The 27790-nt window shown below is 46.7% G+C and overlaps 1 protein-coding gene and 1 pseudogene across 2 annotated transcripts in view; both read left to right on the forward strand.

Annotated features, from left to right (window-relative positions):
* Window positions 1-27790, forward strand: part of Ntn1 (netrin 1) — a 163619-nt gene that overhangs the window by 83867 nt on the left and 51962 nt on the right. For both annotated transcript variants that reach the window (XM_090349524.1, XM_090349526.1), the window contains exon 3: window positions 21199-21387. In XM_090349524.1, coding sequence (XP_090205650.1) covers window positions 21199-21387 — 189 coding nt within the window. The remainder of the gene's footprint in view (window positions 1-21198; window positions 21388-27790) is intronic.
* Window positions 23668-23874, forward strand: LOC150050905 (cytochrome c oxidase subunit 6C pseudogene; annotated as a pseudogene).

Raw genomic sequence — 27790 nt, forward strand, 5'->3', positions numbered from 1 at the left:
ACTCTTGACTTCCAGGAAAACTCCAGTGCAGCCACCCTTACTTTGAACCATTCTCAGCACTCACACACCCTATAGGTCTGTCTCTTGTATCAGAGACTTATTTCCTACCTAAGGTCTTCCTCTTTCATTAGAATATGAATTTTTTGAGCACAGTGGCCATACCTTGTTTATTTATTTCTGTACCTGCTCTATACCCCTACCATACCACCATGGTTGGCATCAATCTGCCCTGGGTGCTTACTAAACCAGGAGAGCAATGAATGACATGTGTACACTGGTAATGTGAAGCTCTGTTGGAGGGTCACAGTGAGTGTGGCCCAGCCTAATTCCTGGAGTATTTTAAATGCCAACAGTTAAGGGTTCTGGCCTGATGCCTGAACAGATTGGAAATGCTCACTGCCTGTGACAAGGTCTCCCGTACAACAAAGTCCACCCCACAATCTCATTTGGTTTCTGGAGCTTATAAGGCATTGGAGTGGCTTGTAGTAGATCAGAGGTTCAACCCTGGGTCCCTCATTAACTCCTTGAAAAGCTTTTCATACCTATAGACTGATCTATACTTAGCCATATAGTACATTTCCTCGTATTCACCTGTAATACCTGCCCTTACTTCCTTCTGGAAGTTTCAAGTCTACTTCTTTTTCTTTTTCTTTTCTTTTTTTTTTTTTTGGTGGGTCATGGGGCTTGAACTTGGCCTGGACGCTGTCCTTGAGCTCTTCAGCTCAAGGCTACTGCCTACCCTTGAGCCAAGCCACACTTCCTGTTTTCTAGAGGTTAATTGGAGATAAGAGTCTCAGGTCCTTTTGTGCCCATGCTGGCTTTGAACCTTGATCCTCAGATCTCAGCCTCCTGAGTAATTAAGACTATTTCTTTTTCTTTTCTCTCCCTCTCTCTTGCTTTCTCTCTCTCCATTTCTTTTTCTTTCTTTCTATTTTTCATTCTATTCCTATTTCTTTTTTTCCAGATATTTTTATTGTGATTAATAGAAGGGTTACATTATATTCACCAGATAGGTGTATTACTTCACATACTTTGATACCCTTTCTCATGTCTTGGTCCCCATTTCCCTCCTCCCATTCTTTTTCTGTTTCTTTCTCTTTTCTCTTTCTCTTTCTTCCCTCCCTCCCTCCTCCCTCTTCCTTTCCCTGCCTGCCTGCCTGCCTGCCTGGCTGCCTCCCTCCCTCCCTCCCTCCCTGCTTCCCTCCCTCCTGGCTTCCCTCCCTCCCTCCCTCCCTCCTTCCTTTCCTTCCTCCCTTCCTCCCTTCCTCCCTTCCTCCCTTCTGCCTGCCTGCCTGCTTAAAATTCAGGGCCTGAGGGCTGTCCCTGAGCTGCTTCTGCTCAAGGCTCCTGCTCTGCCACTTGAGCCACAAACATCACTTCTGGCCTTTTCTGAGTAATTTATTGGAGATGAGAATCCCTGGACTTTGCTGTCTGGGCTGGCTTTGAAGTACGATTCTCAGGTCTCCTCCTGAATAGCTAGGATTATAGGTGTAGACCCACTAAGTCTAGTTCTTCATCTCCTCCTGCTATTCTGGTTCAGCCTCTGTTCTAGAATCCTTCTACAGTCAGTTCCCACCGGGAGGAAACTGAGTCATGGCCTGTAGAAGGGACTGCTCTCCCAGAAATGAGTAGGCAGGAAATCTGTCAGCAGCAGACCAGCGGCTGGGGTTAGGAAGACCAGCTCCCTCTTAACACATACCAATCTTCACGAAACCAAGCCAACTGGAACCTCAGTTTATTTTATTCTGAAATTAAGAATCAAGGATGATTCCATAGTTAAGTAGAGAGCACAGTTTAATGGATGCCTGAATGCCACTTTCCAGCTGTAGGAAATGATGATCCCTCCATCCCCTTACCTCTCCTCCACTCCTTCTTCCCCTCCCGAAACTGAAGGGAATGAAACTAGAGACAAGAGACAGGAGATTGTTAGGGGTTGGGGGGGGGACATCTTGCCTTATGGGACCACCCACATCATAATAAAGAGCGCAGGAGATTTGGCTCAGGGTTTAGGGGTCAGAGGTGCTAGGGACATGCAGTGGGGATGTAGTACCCCTGGGTCTGCCCCATTTGGCTAACTGGAAACACACATAGTGGAACCAGGGAAAGAACAGAAGCAGAGTTCAAGCCTAAGTTCTGTTCTCTCCATATACTCCTCAGGGAACTTAAGGCTCTTCCACAGTTAGACGCCCTGGGTATCTTATTCTTCAGCCTCTTCTTCCTTACTCAGCCCTGCTCTGCCCCGAATGGTGTCCTAGACAGGGAATAAGCTCCGACCATCAGTTCTGATTTCTTTAGTGTTCAAAAGGAATGTGTGAAGATGGTAAGAAGTAAAAGAAAAAGGACTAAGTGAAGGGACTCTTCTCAGGCCCTTCTTCTACTTCGGGGTCTGGAGGGAGGCTGATGTTCAAATTTCCCCATGTTCAGTGTTTTTCCTGTGCTAGTTTCTCTGCTTGGAATTTGAATATTTTCTTTATGCCTTCAGTTTCAAGCTCCTATCTCTTCTTCAGAATCACAATTAAATGATACCTGGGTGATGTTAGGAGTGGATTCTGCTAGGCCTCGAATTTGTTTTTCTTTGCTTGGTCCTGGGATTTGAACTCATGGCCTGGTTGCTGAGCCTCTTTTTGCATGAGGCTAGTGCCCTACCACTTGAACCATAGTTACTCTTCTGGTTTTTGAGTGGTTAATTGGAGATAAGAGTCTTACGGGAACTTTTCTGGCCAGGTTGGCTTTGAACCAAGATTCTCAGATCTCAGCCTCCTGAGTAGCTAGGGTTATAGACATGAGCCACTGGTGCCCAGCTGGAATTTGAATTTTGTTCATTTCTCCTGCCACACTGTATACTCACAGAATCCAGTGGCTATGTTCTTGTTCATTTTTGTGTCACCATCTGCCCTTCCAGAATAGTCATAATATGAATATTTACCAAGTGATATTAGTTTCTGGCTATATTTCAGGCACCTATAATGGTATTAGCATAGGGGTGGGAATTCAGTGAAGATTTGAATTAATAAAATATACACAGTGCCCTCTTGCAGTTGGACATGACTCTACCAGTGAGAGTTGGTGGGCATTTCCCACCTTCTTGGCTAGACTTGAGGCTTTCCTCATGTCTAATTTGGGGAATGAGGTGGCTGTTTCTGGGTGCCAGGTCAGGGGTTGCATCCCTGCTCTGACTCCAGAGGACTCCCCTTGAAGTCACACTGGTCACTCAGGGAGCACAATAAACAACCAAACTTAGTTTGTGTCCCAGCCTGATCTCTCCATTCCCCACTGTGTCTGGACGAACTTGAAGCTGCAGGATCTGCTGTTGTGTAGTTACTCTGTGTGTGTGTGTGTGTGTGTGTGTGTGTGTGTGTGTGTATGTGTGTAGTGAATAACTTTAAATCATCTTTTAAACGATTGCTCAACTTGAAACCCCCTCCAGGCGGTGTCTGGGGTGGTTTGGATCTCTGTTCAGCATTTCATTCCTTTCCCCAAATTGCTCATTATTTCATTTGCATAAATTTTAAGGGCAAGATACTGCCCGGGGCCCAGGAAGCTCAAATAGATTTCTTAATAAGGCAGCAGAGACTAGTGGTGAGACCCTAGACTCGCTTGAGCGTGTGTCTGCGGCTTTTGCAGGCTCTGTTCCTGGTGGTAGCTCTGGCTGCTTCCAGGAGCCAGTCAGTGTCCAGTGGGGATTCATGGCTGTACCTCAGCTGCTGCTGCTCCCTGATCTCAGCCTGTTTGTCTCAGCGTGCTGTCACCAAGGGCCTGTGTGTGGTTCAGAGACAGAGGCCAGACAGAGTCTTTCTCCCACCTGGGCTCTGGTATCTCTTGCCTGCCAGTCAATCCATCTGCACTTCTTCATTGGGCAAAGGCCCAGCTCACTGACAACTGTGTGTGGGTGCTTCGGTGGGGCTGGGGTGTGGCAGACAGAGCAGCAGAGACTTGGGGAGTAAGACAAAGCATCTGTGTTGGTAATCAGGCAAAGGGACCACTGTCAGAGCTTGGAGTGGGGGGTTGGGGACCTGTAGGATCTGTAGAGAGTCTTAGGTTATTCAGGACCCCTTCATTGTAGCATTTCCTATTAGGTTTACTCTTGGGGTTGTTGAGCAGGATCTGATTTGCTGGGCCTTTGGCTATGAGCAGGCATATCCGGGGCATGTGGTTCAGACTTGCCTATTTCTGACAGGGTGAGTAGGGAAGGTTGAGCTGGGACCTTTGTGGATGCCTTGGTGGAGAGGTTTAGTCAGAGGGATGTGAGTGAGGCTAGAGTCCAGTTTTCAATGAAGGAGGCCAGGAGATCGAGGAAGCTTTGGGTACCTCTAATGCCAATCCAAGGAGTCTGGATGTGTCCTCTGGTCTCCTGGAGCAGGGGAGGGTAGTGATCAGTCAAGGGGCCTGAGAAACAAGGGCAATGAAATGCTTACAGGAGGAAGGAGTGGGCCTTCCTCACTTTCTCTGGGCTAAAAGTGGATAGTAATATGGTCAGGAATGGCAGGCAGCCTCACCTTCCAGTTTAGGCTGTGCCCGACACACCCCACATTGCTATCTTTGTGTGCCAAGGAGCCTTCCTTACTGAGCCCTGGCTTCAGAATCATGAAGGATGCTGTGGAGGGGATGTAGACTTCACTTGGCAGGCTCCAGGTGGAGAGTGCAGGGCCCCTACCAGTTTAGTTGCAAGACAGGAGTCCCAAGCTACCCCCCACCCAGGGTTGCTGACTCCCTCCCTGTCTACAGAAACTCTTGTGAGAAAGAAGTGAACCATGGCTCTTGCTCTTGTCCTCTGGGACCAACTGTAACTAAATACAGTGGCATTTAAGTGAAACTGTGACCAAAGGTAAAAATGACGTTACCACACTAATTATAACCAAGTCCATCTATCCATTTATCTATTATCTGTCCATCTACATCAATTCATACATCCAAATTAAACTTTGAGACTGAGGCTGCAGAGGCTCTGAGGCTGCCCTGAATGCCCCTGTTTGTCCATTTCCCTGGTGTGGCGTCCTGAATGCACTCTTCTCTGCAGCATGCAGTAAAGCACACAGATCATCTCCTAGCCAGTGTTTCTGGCGTCCAGCAGCTCTCCCAGGGACTCCAGGAACTGTTGTTTGCTGTGGTAATAACAACGTCAGTCGCTGTTCTCCTGCGTCAGCTGCTGTTGGCAGGTGGGCGCCATTACTGTCCATATTCCTAGATAAGAAAGCAGAGGCACAAGAGGTTAACTGACAAAGCCAAGGTCAAGTGTACAGTGCCAGTCTGTAGCAGATGGTATTAGGCTCATACACACAGCTGCAGACTCACCCTTTCCACCTCCCCATTGAAAAGAAGCAGAGGCCAAGGGCCATATCTCATCTGATAACCCCGTGCTTGTAATTACTCCTCACTCCTGAACCATTGAGTTGGATCAGGTGACTGGCCCAGCCCCACAGGTGAAAATGTGAACAGGTGTAGAACCCCCTTCCTGGAACCTGCTTCCTGGACTCAGTGGCATTTGCTGGTGATGACAAACAAGCACTTGGAGGAGAGCAGTCCCTAACTTTAGCCTAATGAATCCTGCTGTTGCAGCTTGTTTGCATTTGCCAAGTTAATTTCTTTTCCAGACAGAACCACAGACCAGTGTCCCTGCCTCTTCAAGTGTGCCCTTCCCTGGGGGTCCTGACGTCTGTGTCTGTACCCCAGCCAGCTGTTTGGAACTTCAGGCCAAGGGAGGGCCAAGAGGAGAAGGGGCGGGCTGGCAGAGGCTGGACACTGGGGAGGACAGTGCTGCCTCCCCCAGAGACTGGCCAGCTCCCTAGCTGTGGCAAGCACATGAAATCCGAACTCTGGAGGGAAATTTACTGCACAATAAAGGAAGAATGGCCTGCTTTGGGGACAATTAAAGCCACATTACTGTGGAATTACAGAGGACGCCTGGGGAATTAGTGACATCCTAAGCAGCCAGAAGTGCCAGGGCCAAGAAATGTAGGGCGTTCACATGTGTGGGTGTCCCCCTCCCCCGCCCCAACTAGTACTGGGAGGAAGGCTGATTTTTAAACTCCTCCCTTGTTTTAAGGTCAGCAAAACAACAACAACAACATTTCCAGAGACTACCTGAGGGGAACTATTGTCATAAAACAATCCTACCCTCCTGGGCCAGTTGGTGCCTTAAATGGTTTCATTCTGGTTACAAGCCCTGTAGAGTCCCTTGGTTGAGGTCTAGTGGGGTAGGCTCCACCTCATTGTTCACCCCTGGGGGAGAGGAAAGTTCCAGGATTGTGAGCTGGAATGGAGCAGGAATCCAGTCCCTGTTACCCTGTGTTCTTTGTAAACTTTGCCTGGGTTTCAACATCCTTATCTGTGAAGTATGAATGATAGAACGTTCCATATCTGATGCTTGTGGGCATGTTGGGTAGATAAATAAATGTGTACATATGTATTTATATAGGTATGTCTAAATAAATAAAAATATATTTATTATATTATCTGTGTATATGAGTGTGTGTGTATGTGTGTGTATGTATGTATGTGTATACCTGAACTGTGGCTTGAACTCAGAGCCTTAGCTCTTGAGAGAAAAAGCCTCAGTCTTTAAGTACTACTTTTAGTTATCTAGCTGTCACCAGCCAACCTCATCCTTCAGGCTGCATCTTTTTTTTCCCCCCCCCAAGGAGCTCCCAGGAGCTTCTTATTTCTAGTTACATCAGAGTTCTAGCAGAGATTACCATTTTCTTTTGAGGTAAAGCCTCAAGGAAAGGACAGCTTTCTTATTGACACCTTAAAATGAATGCTTGAAGCTAACTGCAAAAGAGACTTCCTCGTTCCCACAACCTTTTCACTGGTTAGCAGGACAGAAGGCCTTAGGGGTCTATAGAGGATCTAGGGGATTTACTACTGTATTGGGTGCTAAATCAGAGCAGGGACACAGGGTATCTCTCGTAGCCAGAGAGTAGACATTTGGCCATGCTGCAAGGGCTCAGAACAGTAAGAAAATGAGGCAGGGCTAACTTGACATAGACTTATCTCTAGGGTTGAGCCTTATGGGGATTTTGCTATGAATTACTTACCATCCCTAAATCCAAGAGAACTATTCTTCATGGCAACACTCTGACATTAGAGAAGTCAGCAGCAGACAATTGTATTGGTGTCTTCCTGCAAAATATTCTTGGTCCTGAAGACTTCAAAACTCTGAACTAATGGCCACTGTTACAGTTGAGCCTTTTGCTGTCTCCCTGTACTGGTACAGAAGTCTGTTCAGGAAGCAGTCACATGCATAGCCACCATTGCTCTGTCTAGGAGTAAGAGTTCATGGTGGTCCGTGGGCCATTTTCTGATAACTCAGGGCATCATTTGCAAAGGGCTGTTTGTATTTATTTGCTACCAATAAATTCCTCCATGTTTTCTGCTCTCATCTCAAGCGAACAGTTCCTATCTCAAGGACTTTTTGCAGATAGCCTTGCCTGCCACTAACTCCTGCATAAGAATGTTCAGGGGAAGGCTGGGATGCTTGCCTAGCATGTGGTAGGCCTGAGGTTCTGTCCCCAGTACTACAAGAAAACAAAATGAAGTTACCAGTCTTAGTCTCAGACCTGGCAGGATTTCCTGGCTGGGGGGTGGGGGGCCCAGAGAGTATCTCCTTAAAGACTATGTTGTAAGGGCTTTGATTTGTCTGTCTACCTCCTCCTCCAATCTGCAGTCTCTTATGCCTTCTACATACATCTTTCTACTTGAATGCCTTTAGGGATAGCCAAGGTCATTCTCCCAGGGGTGGCCCGTTCCAGCTCTTTTGGTCAGCAGGAATCTGCTGTCCCCTGTCATTCCCTCAGTTTCGTGGTAAGTCACCTACATTCTTCTATGACATAATTTTTAATTAAACTCTTAAGTTGTATTATCTCATAAACCCTTTTCTGATCTCTAAATAAAGTGCACCTATTGGTTTAATTAAAATAACAGTATTTAGAATACAGGGTCAGATTTTGATCTGTTCCACCACAAAGCATGCCTTGATGCAGATAGTCTTTTATGAAAGTTTCAGGCTGCTTGGAACATACTTTGCTTCCTCCTTGCTCTCTAACCTTATGTGAATATTCTTGCATATGAAACTGAGGGTCTTTGCATGTGCTGTTGGGGCAATTCTAGGAAATAAAGGAGCCTCTTGGCAGTTTGGGTAGGGCAGAGAGAGGTAGCTTTGTGCTCCATGGTGACAGTGATGTCACACAGCAATGCCTTCCCTATCTCCCTCACTACACATTTCTAGGGTAGATTTCTCATTTGACATTAAAAACAAAAAAAGCAAAACTCAAAACCTCATGTGAAATGAACACATCTTAGGGATGGGGTAAGGTTGTGAGAGATACAGGACTACCCTGCAAGCAAGACACATAGGCATACTTTCATGAAAATAATTTGTCACAGTTCATATTTAACTAGATGTCCTGTATTTTGATTTGTGAAATTAGGAAAAGGAGAGGAGGCACATTGTTGTTGAACCCAGATAGGCTGGCCAGGGATCTAAGTTTCCAACCTATATACCTTTGTAACCCATGTGGGGTATACAGGACTTGGCAGTATGGGGTCCTTGGAGTGCTGTAGGCTGGTCTCTGGAGATAACAGCTCAAGCCAAAGTTAGCCAGAGTTGAATTAGACAAAAGGCTAGGCAGAGAGGGGCACAGCCTCTGGAGATAGTGGTAAATAAGAACAGGGAGTGGCCTGGTATCCCAGAACCAAGTAACTGCAAGTCATTAGGCCCGCAACACCCTCTCTCACTGCAGGAGTCCCGCATGTGGCAGCCTGGGTGACAGGACCCAGTACAGATGGGGAATGACTCCATTGAGCTGGGAGCCAGGCTTGGCTGGCTCCTCTGGCAGTTCAGCCCTCACACGTTCATTGAAGAAAGCACACAGAGCATGTGCACCACCTCTGGGGAAAGCCCCAGCACTGCAGGAAGGCATCTGGCAGGGCGGTAAAGTCACAGAGGGGATTCATGGCCAGCAAAGGCTGGGGTTGGGGACTGAGAGAAGAGAAGGGAGAGAGGGTTAGAGAAAGGTATGTGTGTGTATGTGTGTGTGTGTGTGTGTGTGTGCGCGCGCGCGCGTGCGCGCTCTTCACCTACACAACCTCTTTCACTTTGAAAGCCCTTTGGCCTCTGGAAGGAATTCTGGTAGTCACGGGTTGGGGCCGATCAAGCTTTCTGCCCAGACCATGTCACCCGTTTCCCGGACTGGAAGTCTGGACAGAGCCCCGAAGTTTATAGAAGAGTTAATTGTCACTAACTGTTGCCAGGCCCTTGGCAAAGTTTCTAGCTGCGAGGCCCATGTTTCCTATATCTTCTACAGGAGGGCATAGTGGGAAACCTTGGGAGCTCTTAGCTCTTGGATTTACCTTCAGGACACAAAATCCCCTTCCCCATTTGACTGATGGATTCCTGCCTTGAATGTTCTGGTTACAAGAATCTTGCCAGACCCCAAATCTCTTGACCTCTACTTTGGATTATTTTTCTCCTTGCAGTGAAAGGAGTTTGCATTTTGAGGGTTGTGGGAAGCCATGGAAGGTTCCAGAACAGGATACTGATAAGGTGAGAGGAAAGTTTGAAGAAAGACTGTTGGAGTTAGGGAAGGCCTATAGTTGAGAGCACATGGCAGAGCAGGCCTGATATCCCTGAAGGAGGTGACCAGCAGAGTGAGGCCTAACCTCCACCCCACTGCCTGGGGCCAGGCTTTGCAGAGGGAAGCAGAGGGAGGGTCTGAGGAAGGCTGCAAAGAATTGATGACTGCTCAGGGCTTACTGAAGCCGCCTCCATATGTCTTTCCCAGAGAGGGGCCTGACTGCCTTCCTGGTGGGCGGGGCCCAGAGGAGGGTATTTGTGTAGGGCAAACCCTGAGCTATCCTGCACGGCCTGGGAGCTTTTAGTTAGTAGGGGATCATGTCAAAGCCTTAGGGGGAGGCGTAGCAGCCAAAAAAGGGCAGGGGAAAGAAAAGGCTAAGATGTTTACAGAGAAGTCAGTGGAAAAAGTGACTGGGAGGTCAAGTAGATTTGGGAGATGGCCCTACAGTGGGGGGCGGGGGTGGGGTGGGGTGGGGAGTAGATGTGCCCCTCCTGGAAAGAGCAAAAACCACAGGGTCTCAGCTGTGATTTCTGGACCCTCTGAACCCAGTACCAAAGTTTTGCTTGTGGCCCTTTACCTGCTCATTTAAAGAGACTGTTCAATACTGGATGTCCTTGCTGAGTGAGGCCCACATTTTTGCAGTTAGGTGACAGCTCAACAAACTTTAGGCTTATCTCCCTAGCCTTCTCCCTTCCCCATTCTAGGCCTTTTCCCAGATGCTCAAGAGGCCTGGCTGAGGGGGGGGGAAACCACACTCCCTCCCTCAGGTCTTTGTGGGTCTTGACAAAAGGGCCTGGCCTTTCCTTAGCACCACAGGTGAGAAGAACTTGTTACTGCAGTGTTTGTACAGCCCTATTAGTGGCCTGTAGGACTGTTGACAGAGGGCAGCTTTGTGATCAGACTTGGCTAAAGCTCCCTAAGCCCTGAACAAACAGAACCCACTTATCTCTGGGGAGTTTATCAGAAACCATCTAAAGCCTGTCCTTGCCAGGCTAGCCTCTCTGACCCACTGGCTTAGGAGACTGTTGCAAAGCATTTTTTTTTTTTTTTTTTACTATTTTTCCCTTTAATTTTTCTTTTTTCTTTTTTTTTTTTCCAGTCCTGGGCTTGAGCTCAGGGCCTGAACACTGTCCTTGGACTTTCTCAAGGCTAGAGCTCTGCCACTTGAGCCTCAGCACCACTTCTGGCTTTTTTCTATGTATGTGGTACCGAGGAATCGAACCCGGGTCTTCGTGCATGCTAGGCAAGCACTTTAACCACTAGGCCAAACTCCCGGCCCCTCCCTTTAATTTTTCATGTTTTACATTAAGAAAAAAAATTTTCCTTGTTCCTCCCCTGATGGATGGCACCTTAGATAAGAAAGAGAAAGCTCCCACTGGGGAGGGATTGTCAGAGAATTTGTTTGGAGCTTGCAAGCCATGGTCTCCTCAGAGGATGCGCTTCTTAGGAGGGGACAGGACTCCAGTGAAAACCCTTGGTGTCAGGTACTCCAGGGCTGACCAGAGAGACCACCTCGGAGCAGACTCGAATCTTTCCCCATATCTGCAGGGGATGTGTTCCAAGACCTCCAGTTGACACCTGAAACTCCAGACAGTGCTGGCCTGTATGGATGCTATATTTTCCAATATGGATAAACCTACAGTTGATAAGTAAGGCACAGTGAAAGATTAACAGTACTCTAGTGCAGGCTATGTGAGTATAGTCTCTCGGTAACTGTTCTCCTCCTTGTGATAAAGTGTGATGACAAGGGACCCTGCCTGCCCAAGATTTTAGCCCAGTTGTTAGGCTACTGTTGATCTTCGGATAAGTCCAAAGGATGGACCCTCTGCGTGGGAGATCCTGGGTTGCTCAGCCAGGACCTTATTTTGTGGCTACAATTGACCACAGGGAACAGACTTCAGAAGCATGAAACTTCAGAGAAGCGGGGGCCATACGGCTTGTTCTCTGTCAAGATGTTTTTCTCTGCTTAGGACTCTGGAGAACATCCCACCAGAACCTATCTCCAGAAGACCCAGGCCCTTTCCCATGCTGTTGCCCTGTAAACACCTGCTGCCTCCCCCTTCATTGAGGTGGTGGTACACCTGCCTGGGATGGCTGGGAGGGTGGTGGTGTTTTACAGCCACATCGCCAGTCCCACATAGTCACACTTATTGCTCTTCACAGTCACCTCGGGCACTCCCCTGCTGAACTCCCAGGAACCCTCCCCAAGACAGTGTGCTGACTTGTGTCTTCAACTGTGCTCTGTTGCCTTTCCATGAGCTTTTAGTATCATGCAGTTGTAGACATTTAGGATGAGGGGAAAGTATGCGTGATTAGATCCAGTTGTGCTTGTTTCCAGATGAGAATATGGACATCTAGAGGAGTCAAGTGGACCTTTTCAGGATCACACTTCCTGGGGAGCAGGAGATCTGGGATGAGAGAACCCAAGCCTCCCATATTGGGTCCTAGCTTTTTTCTAGTGATGTTCTGTGTTTGAGTGGTGGGTTTTATTAGCGGTTGGATATCACCTGTGCCCCACCTCTGCGTAGTGACTTCCCAGGTCCACGAGCTTTGAGCTTCCGTTTTCTTCCTATCAAAATGTGGCCCTTAGATGGGCAGAATCCAAACAACATGGGATCTTGTTAGACAAGCACATTCTCATGTCCCTGTATGACCTATGGGGTCAGAAGTTCTGGGGTGGGCATCCCTTGAAATGCCTTAGGGCTTTGAGATGGCTTTGGAGTTACTTTGGATTGAAAACAGCTGGAAAGAAGGAAGAGGTGCTGCAGTCTGTTAAGAGAGTAAAATTATGTTGCTGTATGAACCCGACAGTGGCTGTTTCCCACCTAGAGTCTGGAACCCCAGAAAGGGCTCCATTAATATTTGTTGACTGAAGAAATGAGTGTTGCCTTGTAACAACATCTTTCCTCTCCTCTTTGGGGGGTCCTTGAGAGTTTCATTCTCCCATCATTGGGGCTCTGTTCTTCTGCCCATTGTGGATCGACTTGCTGCTGCCTGTTGATACTTCTTTTCTAGACAAGCACGTTGTCAATTTCTCTTGGGAAAACTTGGTCTCAGGAACTTTCGCCAATGTTTTTACTTCACATTAAAGTTCAAGCAAGGCTGGAGCACTGGCAGTGGCTCACGCCTGTTAATCCTAGCTACCCAGGAGGCCAAGATCTAAGGATTGTGGTTTGAAACCATCCCAGGCAGGAACATCTGGGGGACTCTTTATCTCCCCAATTAACTAACCATCAAAAAGCCAGAAGTGGAGGTGTAGCTCAAGTGGTAGAGCAGCAGCCTTGATTATAAAGCCAGATGAGAGTGTGAGGCCCTGAGTTCAAGCCCCTGTACTGGCACCTTTCCCTCTCCTCCCCCTCAAAAAAAAAAAAGCAAGTTAGCACCAATGATTGCAAAACCCAGAGCCTTGTCTGTAACCAGAGTCTTTCTATTTGGTGTCTTCTTCGTGGTTGCCTAATCTTTTTGGCTCACTCTAGCTACTGTTTTAAGCCTTGCATTAGTAGTGCCGGGTCCAAATGCTCCATCGTGCTCACTTTTGTGACCTCAGCTCTTACCATAGGTCCTGGAAAATAGGCAGGTGCTCAGAAAATATTTGTCGACTGCATAAGTAAATCCACCTGTCACCAGATTCGCCAATAAAAAAAATAGTAAAACTTACTTCAAAGGCTAGGTTTTGATTGTTTTGTCAGTTTTTCTACATTTGGGATCCATTTGAGAATCCAGCATAGAATGAGTCTCAGTTGCCAACAGTAACCAGGTGGGTAGGAGCTATGGTTGCTAGCTGGCCCATTTTGGGAGATGCCAAAAACAAAAAAACAAAAACAATGACAACAAAAAGTGGGCGTAGAAGACACTTGTTCAGAGAGGAGGGGATGGCATAGTTAAAATTTATAAGCAAGAAACACATTTTAAAATAAATCGAGTACCAAGTAGAGTAGCAAAGCCATAAAGAAAAGGAATTACGAGTGACCTCAAACTCTTAAAAATAGCTCTCAAATATTTTTATGACTCTGAACCAATTGTTTAAGGAGCAGTTTCATATGAAACCAGACTCCCTGTTGTAAACTCTCCTCTTTACCTTCTTGCAGGGCTCTTTCTCCACAGGGTGGGTACCATTCTGATTTTTGCTTTTGGTTACCTGGTTATGCCAGCTAGCAGTGGTAACATTGCCTGAGATCTTGTGAAGAATCTACTGAATGGCTTCCCAAGTAACTCCCATGCCGGTTCTGATGGAGCAGTGCTGGCAAAACACCTTAGCTCTGCTTTGACCCATTTCTTGGGTCCTGTCATTGCCATCTTTTCTCCGAAGGGTCCAGCAAGGTAGCTCCCCTGTCATTCTTGACAGCAGTGACCACAGCTGGAAACTACAGATCTCTCATGCGTTCCTCTCTCCTCTGAGATCCAAAGAACCGTGAGCCTTGTGCCAGTGACTCATAAAATCATTCAAGAAGCTGAGATCTGGAAGTGATGGTTAAAGTCAACCTGGGAAAGAAAAGTCTGAGAGACTCTTCATGTCTACAGTTCACCAGTAGAAAGCAGGAAGTGGAGGCATGGCTCCAGTGGTAGTGTACCAGCCCTGAGTGAAAAACTTCATGTGGGAGCACAAGGCCCTGTACCAGTATAGGGCCCAGTACCACAAAACAAAACCCCAAACTCAAAACACCACGACGCTGGACTCTGTCTTGCTTGTTGTTGAGTCCTGTAAACTCACACCAGAGTATGTCTCCTGGTCTGTAGGCAACAGATCCCCAAATCATTAAGGGAAGCAGCAAATGTCTGTCTTACTCAGGCTGCCCTTGTGATCTGCCTCTACTCAGAACATAACTGTGAAGAATGCTTATCCCTGTATATAGACACCCCAGGGCAGCCTACAGATGGTGCTAATATGGGTTGTTTTTGGTCAGTTCAGCTGTACCCATATGGGACACTACATACAGGACATGGGACAACTTTCTCAAAAGGACTACTTTGGGATAGAAGACTATGATCTCATATGAGGAAAGCAGAGGAAGGGTCCTAGGTAAGGCCCACACAACCAGATGGCCTTCCACTGACAGCCTCTGGGACACTTGAAGTTAGTTTGGGGAGTTTTGGGCAGAATTTGTAAAACTCCATGTCAGGCTTGTGGCTTAACCATGTCTGTTACTCTTCCTGGGCCTAGAATAAGATTAGGGGTTAGTTTAACAAAGGAATGAGTGCAAACTCAGTCTCTATGTGCAGGATTCTATTTAGACTCTGGGAAGGGCCCATGTGCTTCTTTCCCTTAAGAATTTCAGTCTGTTCGAATGGGCGGAAGTTAAAAGCATAAAGTGAAGCAAAAATGTAAGTAAAGGCATCAAAATGAATTCAGAATAGTTCAAAGTAACAGTAAAGGCTATATACCTTGTCAAAATATGGTACAGTCAGTAAATCCTCTGTCTTCCTACTCTACTGCTTTTCTGTACATTCTTCATTCTTTCATCTGTTCATTTATCCATCCACTGCATCTGCTTATCCATCCATCCATCCATTCTCTCAAATGTCCTCTCTTATTCTTTGTCTTTCTCATAGCATTGCTCTCATATATTCTTCTTTTTTCCCAGTCCTGGGGCTTGAACTCAGGGCCTGAGCACTGTCCTTGGGTTTTCTCAAGGCTAGAGCTCTACCACTTGAGCCTCAGCACCACTTCCAGCTTTTTTATATGTATGTGGTACCGAGGAATCGAACCCGGGTCTTCATGCATGCTAGGCAAGCACTTTAACCACTAGGCCAAACTCCCGGCCCGTATATTCTCTTTTATATATAAAAAAATATCCAAGTCCATTATAGTCTTGGTGGACATATATGCAAAGACTGTCTCTGACTTCACTGAACCAACACAGTTGGTAAGAGCATTTGTATGTTGATGTTTGTGTTTATCTGTCCCTTCTTTCTGTTAGGATAGGAGCCTGTGGACAGTTGAAACTGCTGTCGATCTGTTTCCTACATGGCCTATGTCTTGAACTGGACTTACCTGTGGGTTGTCTGGGCAAGTCCAGATTTGTGGGAGAGATTGATAGTACTTAAGAAATGTTCTCAGCTGGACTAGGAATGTGGCTTAGTGGTAGAGTGCTTGCCTAGCACGCATGAAGCCCTTAGTTCAATTCCTCAGTACCACATAAACACAAGAAACCAGAAGTGGTGCTGTGGCTCAAGTGGTAGAATGTTAGCCATGAGCAAAAGGAGCTCAGACACAGTGCCTAGACCCTGAGTTCAAGCCCCAGAACTAGCAGGAGTAGGGGTGGGGGTAGCGGGCGAGGGAGAGGGAGAGAGAAATGTTGGCAACTGAGATGTTGCATGTGTTATAATAGAACTTGCAAGACTTTTGATGAGGGAGGAAAATAAGAGTTGGCTCTTGGTCCCCAATCCCTGTCAATTTCTGTCCTGCCTCTTATGCTGGAGTCTAAAATCAGCCACATGAGGTGTTCCCTTGGTGATTCCCCCAGTGATAGCTAAAGCTGGCACAGAGCTTGGAGTCTCTGGGAGCCTGGGGCTCCTGGGCAGCAGAGCATCAGTGATAGGGCAGGGCTCCTGTCCTGGCTATGCTGGTCCCTCAGGAAAGCCTGTGCCCCTCTTTCCTCGCTGACCTCTCTTCTCACAAAGCTGCCCTTTCCTTCCCGCCTTGAAATCTGATAATGAAACTAATACCCAACATTTTTGCCTCTGAGAGAGGCAAGAGATAAACAGGAAGGCATGAAGGATTAAGGTGTCTCGATGAGGCAGGGGCTGGGGATAGGCCAGGAATTGGGTGACACCTTGGCTTGGAGCAAGGGGATCCAGATGTGAGCTGCTTTCTCTGATGCATTTTTCCATTTGTGTAGAGAAAATAAAACAAAGAGAAAAGAAAACAAGCTGTAAAATACTTTGCAGAAGTCTGATCATGGGCAATTGTCACTTGATGTCCCCTGACAGCTCTGAGAAGCTGGGGGAGGGAGGAGAGCCCTGCTTTTTGAAGTTGGCCTCTGAGTTTTCTTTTGTGTGACCACTTGTTTGGGGAGGACCTTTTGTTGGCATGAGGTGTGTATGGAAAAGACATTCCAGCCCCAGCTTCCCCTTTGGGTGGGAAGAGGGGCCTCCCAGGAGAGGCCCAGGGGCCAGCTGGGGGATTCAGGAGGGCTGAATCCTCCTTTATAGAGGAGAATACTAGATAAGCCTCTTCTTCCAAGGACTGAAAGATGCCACAGGAAACCTTTCCTGATATAAAGGAGCCTTGGAAGAAATAAGACGCCAGTCATCCTTCAGAGTCTTTACCCTAGACAGGTGTGCAAGGGCCTGAGGGTTCTGTATTTGTGGGTTAGATCCTGGAGTGGGGGACCATCTGCTACTTCCAATGATGTAGGTCCTGTCCTAGGACAGGAGCTGCTGGAAGACTGTAGTCCTTCACTCACCAGCTCGTTGCTCCTCGGCTGGCCGATCACTTTACCCTTCGTGAGCAGGTCCCCTGCACTCCTTGTTTGGCTGGGTGCGTCCAAAGAGACATTGAACATGCAGTTAAGGGTGATGGGCTTTATGCAGAGAGCAGGATGGGGCTGTAAACGCTTTCTTTGTGCCTGGTTGAGTTCAGTTCTTGGAGACACTTGCTGAAGATACTTAGTAAGGCTCTCTGGAGTTGGAGTTATCCTGTGATCTGATCTGGCTTCCAGACTTCAGGGTGTGAACTGTCATAGCCTCTTCTCTAAAGCCCTCCTATATTTCTACTTGTCAATGAGTACTAATGAGTGATTTGGGGTTTAACTCTAGGAAGACTATTTAAAGAAACATTATTGGGCCCGAGTGTGGCCTCGTGGTAGCGTGCTTGTCTAGCATGTGCAAAGCCCTGCGTTTGATTCTCTGGTTCCACATACACTGAAAAGGCCAGAAGTGGTGCTATGGCTCAAGTGGTAGAGCACTAGTCTTGAGAAAGCTCAAGGACAGTGCCCAGGCCCTGAGTTGAAGCCCCACGACTGGCAAAAAAGAAAAAGAAATAAATTGTATCAGGTGCTGGTTGCTTATGCTTGAATTCCTATCCCATTTTGAAGCCAGCCCAGGCATATGAAAGTGTGTGAGATTCTTATCTCCAATTAGTTGCCAAAAACCCAAGAAGTGAAGGTGTAGTTCAAATGATATAGTACCAGCCTTGAGCAAAGAAGCTAAGGGGCAGAGCCCAGACCCAGAATTCAAGCCCCATTGCTAACACACACACACACACACACACACCCCACACTATCAGAAAGAAAAATATTAAGATTTAATTAAGTAAAAATAGCATATGAATAAGAAGCTATTACAATTATTTGTAACAGTTTGTGGTAACAAAGGCAGATATTTTTTTCCTAGCCAATCAGAGACAAGCATGGCACATCAGACAAAATTCTACCTTATATGAAAAAAAACTGGGCAAATGGCATGAACAGGCAATGCACAGAAATAGAAATAGACACATGGAGAAATGCCCAGTCTCCCCAGTAATCAAAGACATGCAAATTAAAATCATGTGCCTATTTTTTTCTTCAGCCAGACAAATTGGCAAAGATTAAAAAAAAAAAGAAATAGAAAAAGAATGCTGATACCAAATGTGTATTGTTATTCTTTCAAGGGTGGGGTGAAATAAGAACTGTCACTTCCTGCTGGTGGGAGGGGAAGCCAATTCAACCATTTTCTGGGCTACTTGGCAACTTGTCTCTTTGCATCCCAAACAGAAACAACTACGATAAATCAAAAGTTTAACCCAGAATTCTGCCTTGAAAAATGTTTCTTACTACTGTAATCAGACAGAGGTACAAATGGTGCATGTTCAAAGATAGTTCTGATAGAATTCCCATTAAGTCAGTGGTGGTCACTATTATCTAGTCGCTTCTAGCTGTGACAAACTAGGAACTGCCTTGGTGCCCCAGCACTGGGGGAGGGGACTGCTGTTGAATGTACCTACCTCAGTCTGCAAGCACCCTACCTTGAATTGCACCCATACCATGTAGCATCAGCTTTAAAAATCATGGTGACCAGCTAGGTACTGGTGGCTCATGCCTGTAATTCTAGCTACTTAGGAGGCTAAGATCTGAGGATTATGGTTCTAAGGCAGTCTGGGCAGACTCTAAGAGACTCATTCTTATCTCCTATTAACCAGCAAAAAGCTGGAAGCAAGTGTGGCTCAAGTGGTAGAATGCCAGCTTGAGCAAAAGAGCCAAGAGTCTGCCTATAATATTATATATATATATATATATATATATAAAATTCTGAAAAATAACAGCCTACAAAACTGGAGGTAGATAGGTGTGATCCATGTTTTTAGGAGAGAAATCATGCCACTGCTGATCACAGGCTAAGGATGTCTGCAAGGAAAATCCCCTAGGTACACATTGGTTGGTGGAAATAGGGGTGTGCCGTTTCTCTCTCCATCTGTTTTTCAAGTACATGGCATTAAACATTTATTTTGAAATTCCATGAAAGGCAGTTTAGAACACACTAGCAGCATAAATGCAGAATAAGCAGTGATATGTCAGCAAAGTATGTAATAGGCGTAGATGAAAATTTTATAATGGAGCCTATTATTTTGTAAAGTTGAATAAAAAGAGGGGGCTGGGTGAGCATAGGTAATGAGATCTGAACTGGGGTTATCATGGAGTTGGAAGCCCAAACAGGGTAGGCGGGCAGGTGATCACAGGAGTGAGGAGAGCTGTGTGGGATCATTCAGCCAACTAGGGGACGAGGGAGGTAGATCTAGAAAGGACACTGGAACTATGACACTGGGTTGATGGGAACGATGCAGCCAGATGGAGAAGAAATGATGTCTGTGGAAGGAAGGACCAGCACATGCAGGCTATGGATGGGGCAAGTGAGAGCCACAGGCTTGGCAGGCTCTTGAAACACAACCGTAGCTAGAGGGAGTGGTGGGTGAGCAGAGCTGGGGCTGGACCAGGTATATCTTCCCCAGAGTCCCAAGGCCATGCTGAATAATTTCAGCGTTGGGTCGGGAGTTTGGCCTAGTGGTAGAGTGCTTGCCTAGCATGCACAAAGACTTGGGTTCGATTCCTCGTTACCACATACATAGAAAAAGCTGAAAGTGGTGCCGTGGCTCAAGTGGTAGAGCTCTAGCTTTGAGAAAGTCCAAGGACAATGCTCAGGCCCTGAGTTCAAGCTCTATGACTGGTAATGATAATTATAATAATAACTATTATTATCATTTCAGCTTTATCCCCATGGTCATTCAGATTGGTGCTTAGAAATTCTGCTCTGCTTATAGTCACTATCCAAAAAGAATTGGTTCCAGGATTCCCATAAATTGCCAAATCCGTGGATGTTGAAGTCCCTACATAAAACAGCATAGTATTTGCATAAAACCTACATTCTAGGTTCCTTAATAATGCAATGCTATGGCAATGGCAATGCTATGTCGATAGCTTTATATTATATTATTGGAGGAACAATTATAAGGGAAAAATAGTATTTCAGAGCCAGGCGCTGGCGACTCATGCCTGTAATCCTACGTTTTCAAGAGGCGATCTGAGGATCATAGTTTGAAGCCAGCCATGGCAGGAAAGTCTGTGAGACTTATCTCCAGTTAACTCCCAGATAACCAAAAGTGGTGCAGTGATTCAAAGTGGAAGAGCTCTAGCCTTGAACAAAAAGCCTTAGGGACAGTGCCCAGCTTCTGAGCTCAAGCCCCATAACAGGCCAGAACAAAACAAAACAAAACAAAAAAAACATTGCAGTAGATGAAGTTTGTTTTCTTTTCTGAATATTTTGGATCCATGGTTGATTGAATCTGAGTATATGGAACTAGCAGATATAGGGTGACAGGTGACAGGGAGGCTTAAAGGTGGAGAGGGCATCTCTGGATCAAAGAGGAGGTCACAGACTTGGAGGTGGACATAGGGATTAGTGGGTTAGGGGAACACAGAGTTGGAGAGGGCACAGGAAAGAGACGCCTGAGGATGTCCGAGTGAGCTGGGAAAGCCATATGCATAGGCAGGCAAGAGGCATTGGAAGAAAAGCTAGAGGAGCCAATGCTTTTGATCTAGAGACCAGGACTTTAGAACTGCCCTCTAGGAGAAAGGAAGGCATCCAGGTTGGTGGTAGGGAGGAGGAGGGGCAGCTAGCCTCCATGTCCTCAGTGACACAAGAAATGGGGCAAGGAAGGTGCAGGTTGGTGTATGTGATTCCAGGGAACCAGAGCACATGAGGGTGTGTGTGTGGTGGCAATGGTAGTGTTTATTTCAATTATGGGGGTTAAGGAAACCCGAGATGATGGTGTCAGCAGGGTTAACATCTCTTGCAGCCCTTGTCCTTGCTCATGGTTGACTGCCTCTCTGCAGGTCTTCCTTTGTGTGCATACTACTGCAGAGTCTCCCTACATTTTCTCTTCCTCAGATGTGCCTAGGAGGCAGACCCAACTTTAATATCCATTTTAACTATGTCACCTCATTAACGGTGACTAACAGTGGTGTGAGGGTTAGGACTATTATGAAATAATTTGGGGACCTCCAGCCATGGCACTGTGAAGATACCAATCAGTGTTTTTGAGTACAAACTGGGGGGGGGAAACAAGATAAAACTCCTGGGGTGTGGGGTCCCCAGAGTGCCTGTCCTCCCAGCACTTTGTGCTGATGGCCTCTCCCTGTCTTCCTTGTAGCCTGTAACTGCAACCTGCATGCCCGGCGCTGCCGCTTCAATATGGAGCTGTACAAGCTGTCGGGGCGCAAGAGCGGGGGTGTCTGCCTCAACTGCCGCCACAACACAGCTGGCCGCCATTGCCACTACTGCAAGGAGGGCTTCTACCGAGACATGGGCAAGCCCATCACCCACCGGAAGGCCTGCAAAGGTAGGCTGCCAGGGACAGGGAGGAGGGAGTGGGGCAGGGCTTTCCTCTCCTCTCTTTTTTTCTGCTCTTCTCCTAATTCCCATACAGAGCAGCACACACTGAGGTCATTGCACATATGCAAGTATGCGCACATGCACACACAGCCTCTTTGGTATGTGGAGGTGTAAGCCAAAACAAAGGGGCGATGGAGACATGGCTCAAAGGAGAAGAAAGGAGGAGGTGTGATCTCTTGTGAGGGTGCGGGCCAGGCCCTCACCACCTCCCATTCTGTTCCCCCTCCTTGGCTTCTCAGCACAGGTGTGCTGCATACCACAGGGACTTGAGTCCTGTTCACCAGGCTTACCATCGGGACAAAGGACCCTCTTTTCCCAAACCCTCATAGACGTACTTCTTTGGATGTGTGGACCCCATCCCCACCCCCACCACACACACAGACACACACAAGTCGGAATGAGGTCGGCAGTTTCAGGATCAGGGTCTCAGAAGGAACATTTAATCCATCTGCAAATAGCTTTACTTCTCAGGACAAAAAAAAAAAAAAAGTGAAAAGGAAACGAGAGACTCTATTTTTGTTCGCTGAAGCAAGCACTAATGTTTTAACTTTCTTGCTGTTTGTTTTTCTCCCACCAACAAAAATGAAGCAATGATCAGATGACTCAGAGGAGCTGATGAAAATACCAGGGACTTGAGTGATGGTGCTAGGTGAAAAATGGGGCCCCCCCTTTCCCATATTTGCTTTTGGGAACTCCAGGAACCAGGACTTTCCAGCTTTAAAGGTTGGGGCCCCAGGACCATGGCTTGCTTAAATTTGGCTACTTAAGATATTTAAATTGGATTCCTCCTATAGGGGAGCTTAGCATATATGGGGTTCTCCTAATGTGGGTTTCCCAAGCCATGGCAGAACTAGGCCCACATAGAGAAACCCTTCCAGCCACTGCTCAGCCGTGTGTGTGTGTGTGTGTGTGTGTGTGTGTGTGTGTGTGTGTGTGTGTGTGGAGTGGTATTAGAGTTTCAACTTGGGACCTTATGCTTATTAAGTAGGCCCTTGAGCCATGATCCCACCTCTTTTTACTTCAGAGAAGGTCTTCAACTTTTGCTTTGGGCTACCCTTAGATCCCAGTCCTCCTATTTTCCAGAAATGGAAGTTGGGGTTTTGAATAGGAACCACCATGCCTGGCTTCATTTTTTTTTGCCTGAGGTGCCCTTGAACTGCAGTCCTCCCCAGTCTCTGCCTCCCAAGTAGCTAGGATTATAGCTGTTCTCCTGGTCCCCATTGCTCAGCCTTTGAAGCAGAAGGATCCTCTTCATAACAGGAAATCCACCAGATGTTGGGCACTTAAGTGCCTGACAGACTACATCAGTTTCTGGGCCCAGTACAAAATGAAAATATGGAGTTCTTTATCCAGAAACAATGATGAATTTCAAAAGAGTAACAGCAGAGCTTCAACCTTGAGCACGGGAGCCTGGCTGACTGTGTTAGTGCAAAACACTTCTGAAAACCAACAACAAACAACTACCACCAAAAACCTCACCAGGTTATGGGATCCCAAGGAGTAGTCTGATTTTTCCGCCTTATGGATGGCCTTTTATGGCTGCCTCTGGTGGCTGGCAAGAGAAATTTTGAACATAAAGTTTTCTGGATTTGGAAGCTTTTTGATTTGAAAGTCAACTGTTCCAGGCGAGGAATCCCCCAGAATACGCTGAGAACGAGAAGGTGGCCCAAGAAAAAGGACCTGAGAAAGATCTGTATAGCCAGGAACGTTTGGACAGGGGAAGACCAGAGAGACTTGTTTGGGTTTTCAGAGAACATAGTTGGAAGGTGTCCAATCCCTTTGCTTGTTGCCCAAAGTGTTGATTGTCCTTCTTTTACAGAAGAAATGGAAGCCAGAGGTCTTGTAAACAGCTGGCTTACTAACATACATTTCTTAGAGATTTAGCCAAGAAGTTTCAACCCACAGCAGCCACTCAGGTGGGTAGTCCTATGCCTGTGGATATGAAGGTCTAGGCTGTACATGGAAGGACATTGATCATTTTCTGCCCTGCCCCTTTCTGCTACTGCAGCAGAAACATGGCTTCCTTTGTTTCCAGAGGGGATAGATTTGAGAGGGCATTCCTTTTCTGAGCTGATATCAAATGCTGGGGCTAGCCTAGGGAGCTGTCTTTCTTTTCAGTCTTGAGCAGCAGCTGTCCCCAGCCCTAGTGGAAATCCTGAGAAAAGAACTTAGGGAGTGCACTTCGCCTGCCACGGGGAAGGACGTCGGTGTCAAGATAGTTGCTACCATGGCTTCCGGTTCATTGGCAAAGCCTCAGATGAGGGGTCTTATGGCCAGGTGTCTGCGGATACATTTTGTTGGAGCATTCATTGTCTCTCTGGGGGTCTCAGCTCTCTAAGTTTGGTGTGGCTGAACCAAGAAAGACTACAGAAATTATTCCATGAAGGATTTTGAAAAGATGAAGAAGGCTGGTATCTTTCAGAGTACAAAGTGAATTTGGAATGTGAATAATTTCTTTGGATTGACCTGTGTTCCTGAACTATGAAACATAAGTATGAGCTAATTAATAGTTTCTCTTGATTAATAAACAAGTACTGTGGACTGAAAAAAAAAACTTGGGGGAAAGAAAACTCGAATGATGGATTCTGATTCTGTTCAGGTACTTGGGAATTATTGCAGAAAAGAATGGGATTATCCTGTTTTGTCATTAGAGACGACTGTTTTAAGGAACCTGCCACCTGATTGTTGAGGAAAGGCCAATGTTTGAATGATACTGTGTCCTGATTGGTGAGGGAAAACATAGTTTGCCTCATGATTGGTGAGAAAAGATCTGTTCTAGTAAGGAACAAAAACGTAACTGGTGTTTCACACCTGTACAGTTAATCCTAGCTCCTTAGGAGGTTGAGATCTGAGGATTGTGATTCAAAACCAACTTGGGCAGGAAATGTCCCTGGTACTCTTACTATCTTCATTTGACTATCAGAATTGGAAGTGGTGCTATGGCTCAAGTGGTAGAGTGCTAGCCTTGAGCACAAAAGCTCAGGGATAGCACTTAGACCCTGAGTTTAAGGCCCAGGACTCATTCTTCCAACCCAAAAGGTCCAGCCATCTGATTGGTGAAGAAAGATACCTCTTGGAGCTTCTAGATCTTTCCCCTTTGTGTTTTCCTTAACTAATGTCACCTCTTTAGATGATGTGGACACTTTAAGGGACCACTTCTCCACCAAAAATGGTCCCAAAGATCTTGATAGGAAGCTGTTTTAGGGAAGGTATAACCCTGATATGACCACAGAAGCTTTTATGTCTTTGAAAGCTATATGGTTTAGGCAATGCTTTCTTTCATGGAAGCTTGTTGGCTCCAGCACTGCACCAGCAGTACTTTGACAGTTTGTTCTTAGAGGCTTTCAATCTTAGATATATAACTCTGGCCTTAGCTCCAGTTTCTGAGATTGACCCCTGGAAACCCCATCAATGACCTTTTGGTGAAGGCTGCTCTGTTTTGCATTGTTCCAGACAAATTTCATAGAAAAATTGGGACCCTTGGCTCTGGACACCTAAGTTAGCTTGAGAATAGAAGGGTCCTGAGGCTCTCTTTACTCCTTGACTTCTCAGGTCCTAGGAGGGGCCCCAGGCCACCCATACACTGCTAGTGATTGGCTGACTCAGGACCTTGTTCAGTGTAGAGAGCAGGGGTGGACCCAGACAAGAAGAGCTTGGAGCAAGGGCATTTGATTTCAAATGTTATTATGCAGCTTCCCCATTTGGGAAGTTTCATAGCAACAAATTTGTTGGGTTCTTTTTCCCTTCCCCTAGTTGATAAGCAAACTGGGGCTGGCAGGGTTGGTGCATACAAAAGGCTGTAATAAACATGCCAGGGAACAGCCGCTGCACTCTCCAGCTATTCAGTGCAATTTCACAGCACTAGGATGGCCTCATTATGGTGTGGGCTCTTGGCCTATACAAAGTCAGATGAGATGAATTTCTCCCCTTTCTCCACAGAATGGTTTGTGAATGATACTCGTCCTGGAATCTGTCAAAAGATAGGAGGTTTTGTTTACCATTTGTCTTCTTTATGGACTTTGGAGGCTCTTTCTTTTTAGAGCCTGCAAAGAAGACGTTGCTATTTAACCATTTCAGCCATGTCACTATTGATAACAATATTAATTTATCATCTTCCCAAACCATCTGTGATGGATAAAGACATTCCAGGAGTCTCCCGTGAACCGAATTACGATGAGAATTAAGAAATTACCCACCACATCTAGCATCCCCATACAAAGGGCTGCGTTCCATCTCACTGAGCAGCCTGTTTTGCGCTCTCATTGCCCTGCCCCCTTCCAGTCTGCAGTGAATGTGGCTGAATGAAGGCACTAAGAAGGTGCCTGAGCCCTAAGAAGATGCAATCATTAGCAGGGCAGAAGCCTAAGACTGCCCCCGCTGTCTTTACAGGCCATTCCTACAGCTCCCATCCATCCTTTATTTCTTCAGGCTGCTCTGCTCAGGGTTGGTGTGGGAAGTCAGCACTCCAGTCTAGCCCCTCTGTCTCCCAAAGCCATGATGTGCAACCTCTGCCTTGTTCCCTGAACAATTGTGACAGTCTTATCTGTAGATCTTACCATGTTCTGAGTACCTGTAGGGCATTGTGCCAATCCCAGACCCTCCTTAGGCTCCTGTCTTCTCACCTGTAGGATTAAATTCAGGTTTCTGGTTGCTGAGTCCCTCCTGACTTTGACATTCCACAGGCCACGTGTTGTTCTTTCAGAGTTACACTATCACGGATCCCTGATAACAGTGTGTAACCATGTTTATGATCTGGTGACTTGGAATTGCTGGAGTAGCCAGAAAATCAAGTGGAGGCAGTTTTGTTTTTATAAAAGTCTTTACAAATGAAGAGTGATTCGGCTTGTGCAATGCACTGAGCTAAAATAACGTTTTCCTAGCCTAGCCCTGTGGCTCATCCCTGGCCCTTCTGGGAAGCTTCATCTCCCTGGGTGTGAGTGTCTTTATCTCTCAGACCTTTTCTCATGCTCAGATCCCATATGGACATTCCTGGAGGGTTCCCAGCAATCTGCAGTGCTTGAACACAAAAGGCCCCTAATCCTTACACTCCTCAAGTTCATGGGCCTTTTGGATCTGGTAGTCATGTTAAAGACATTTGACTTGGGAAAACGAGTCTTTCCTTTGGACTTGTGCTATGAGGAGGTCACGAAGGGGACCTCTTCACACAAGCGTGATATGAATAGCATGTAAAAATGTGGAACTCAGAGTTACTCAGACCAGGTTTCAGATTCTACCTCTGGCCAAGATACTTCAAAACCTGAGTTTTCTTCTTCAGGTAACAGGCATAACAGTCCCATTCCTAGGGTAGCAGTGCATATTAAATGAGTTCCTATGGCTCGCCACATGGCATGCACTCTGGACATGTTAGCTGTTACATTTGTTCAAGTCAAGGAAAGGAGAGATGCCAGAAAACCCAGCCTGCATGAACGTCAGCATATACAAGTGGAGACGCCTCCTTTGGCTCACTGCTTGCTTTAGTTCTTTCCCTGAGCGGTGAGAACTAAAGGGAGAACTTTGGAGAAAGCCAGCCACTTTTGCTCAAAGGATTCAGGCCTGGCATAGACTTTGTAGCTGATTCCCACAGGAGTGGGCAGGGCCAGGAGGTTTATTCGAATGCCACTTGCACACTCTCCATAAACAATTTGCGTGCTCTTGGAACAAAAATGACACATGAGTTGAACCACAGCAATGTGCCCGGCAGCTGCTGTTGGGGCTCAGTGCAGAGAGCGGGATGGCTGTGTACTTTTAAACATGGTTCTGAAAGTCACACTCAGAAAGACCAGATGGTCTCTGAGGACTCCCCAATGATGTTGGGGTTTACAGCTGAACAGGATCCTCTCTCTCTGACCTGAGACACAGTGCCACATCTACTCAAGTTTCCCCTGTTCTATGCTCTCACCCCAGACCTGTATGTACAGACAAAGGCACACAAATACACAAACACACACGCACGCACGCACGCCTGCCTGCCTGCCTGCCTGAAGGCTTGGGCTTTTCTCCTCCACTGTAGGGCAGGTGCAGGAAGATTCTAGTTAACTAGATCACAGCAGGTCAAATAACCCAGTTTGGGATTATGGGTCCTCCCTCTCCACATTTGCTGCTGTCTGCACCTTGATCAGAGAGGAGCAGCGTGCAACTTGAAGCATTTATTCCTTTGTGCCTTGTTAGCAAGTGCAGGGGGCAGAGGATTGCTCAGTTTCGAGGAGGTTGACATAGACAGCTGAAGTGGAATCAGGAATTATCTGGATTCTAGCCATCCTAGCTCCCTTGTTAGCATGGAGAATTTCAGAGTGGGGAGGCCTACATCTTGAGGTTGCCACTGGCTGAGGATGTGAGGGGATTATCATTCC

This window comes from Megascapheus bottae, chromosome 17, assembly GCF_031878675.1.
Source record: "Megascapheus bottae isolate mThoBot1 chromosome 17, mThoBot2.hap1, whole genome shotgun sequence".
Taxonomy (NCBI): Eukaryota; Metazoa; Chordata; class Mammalia; order Rodentia; family Geomyidae; genus Megascapheus; species Megascapheus bottae.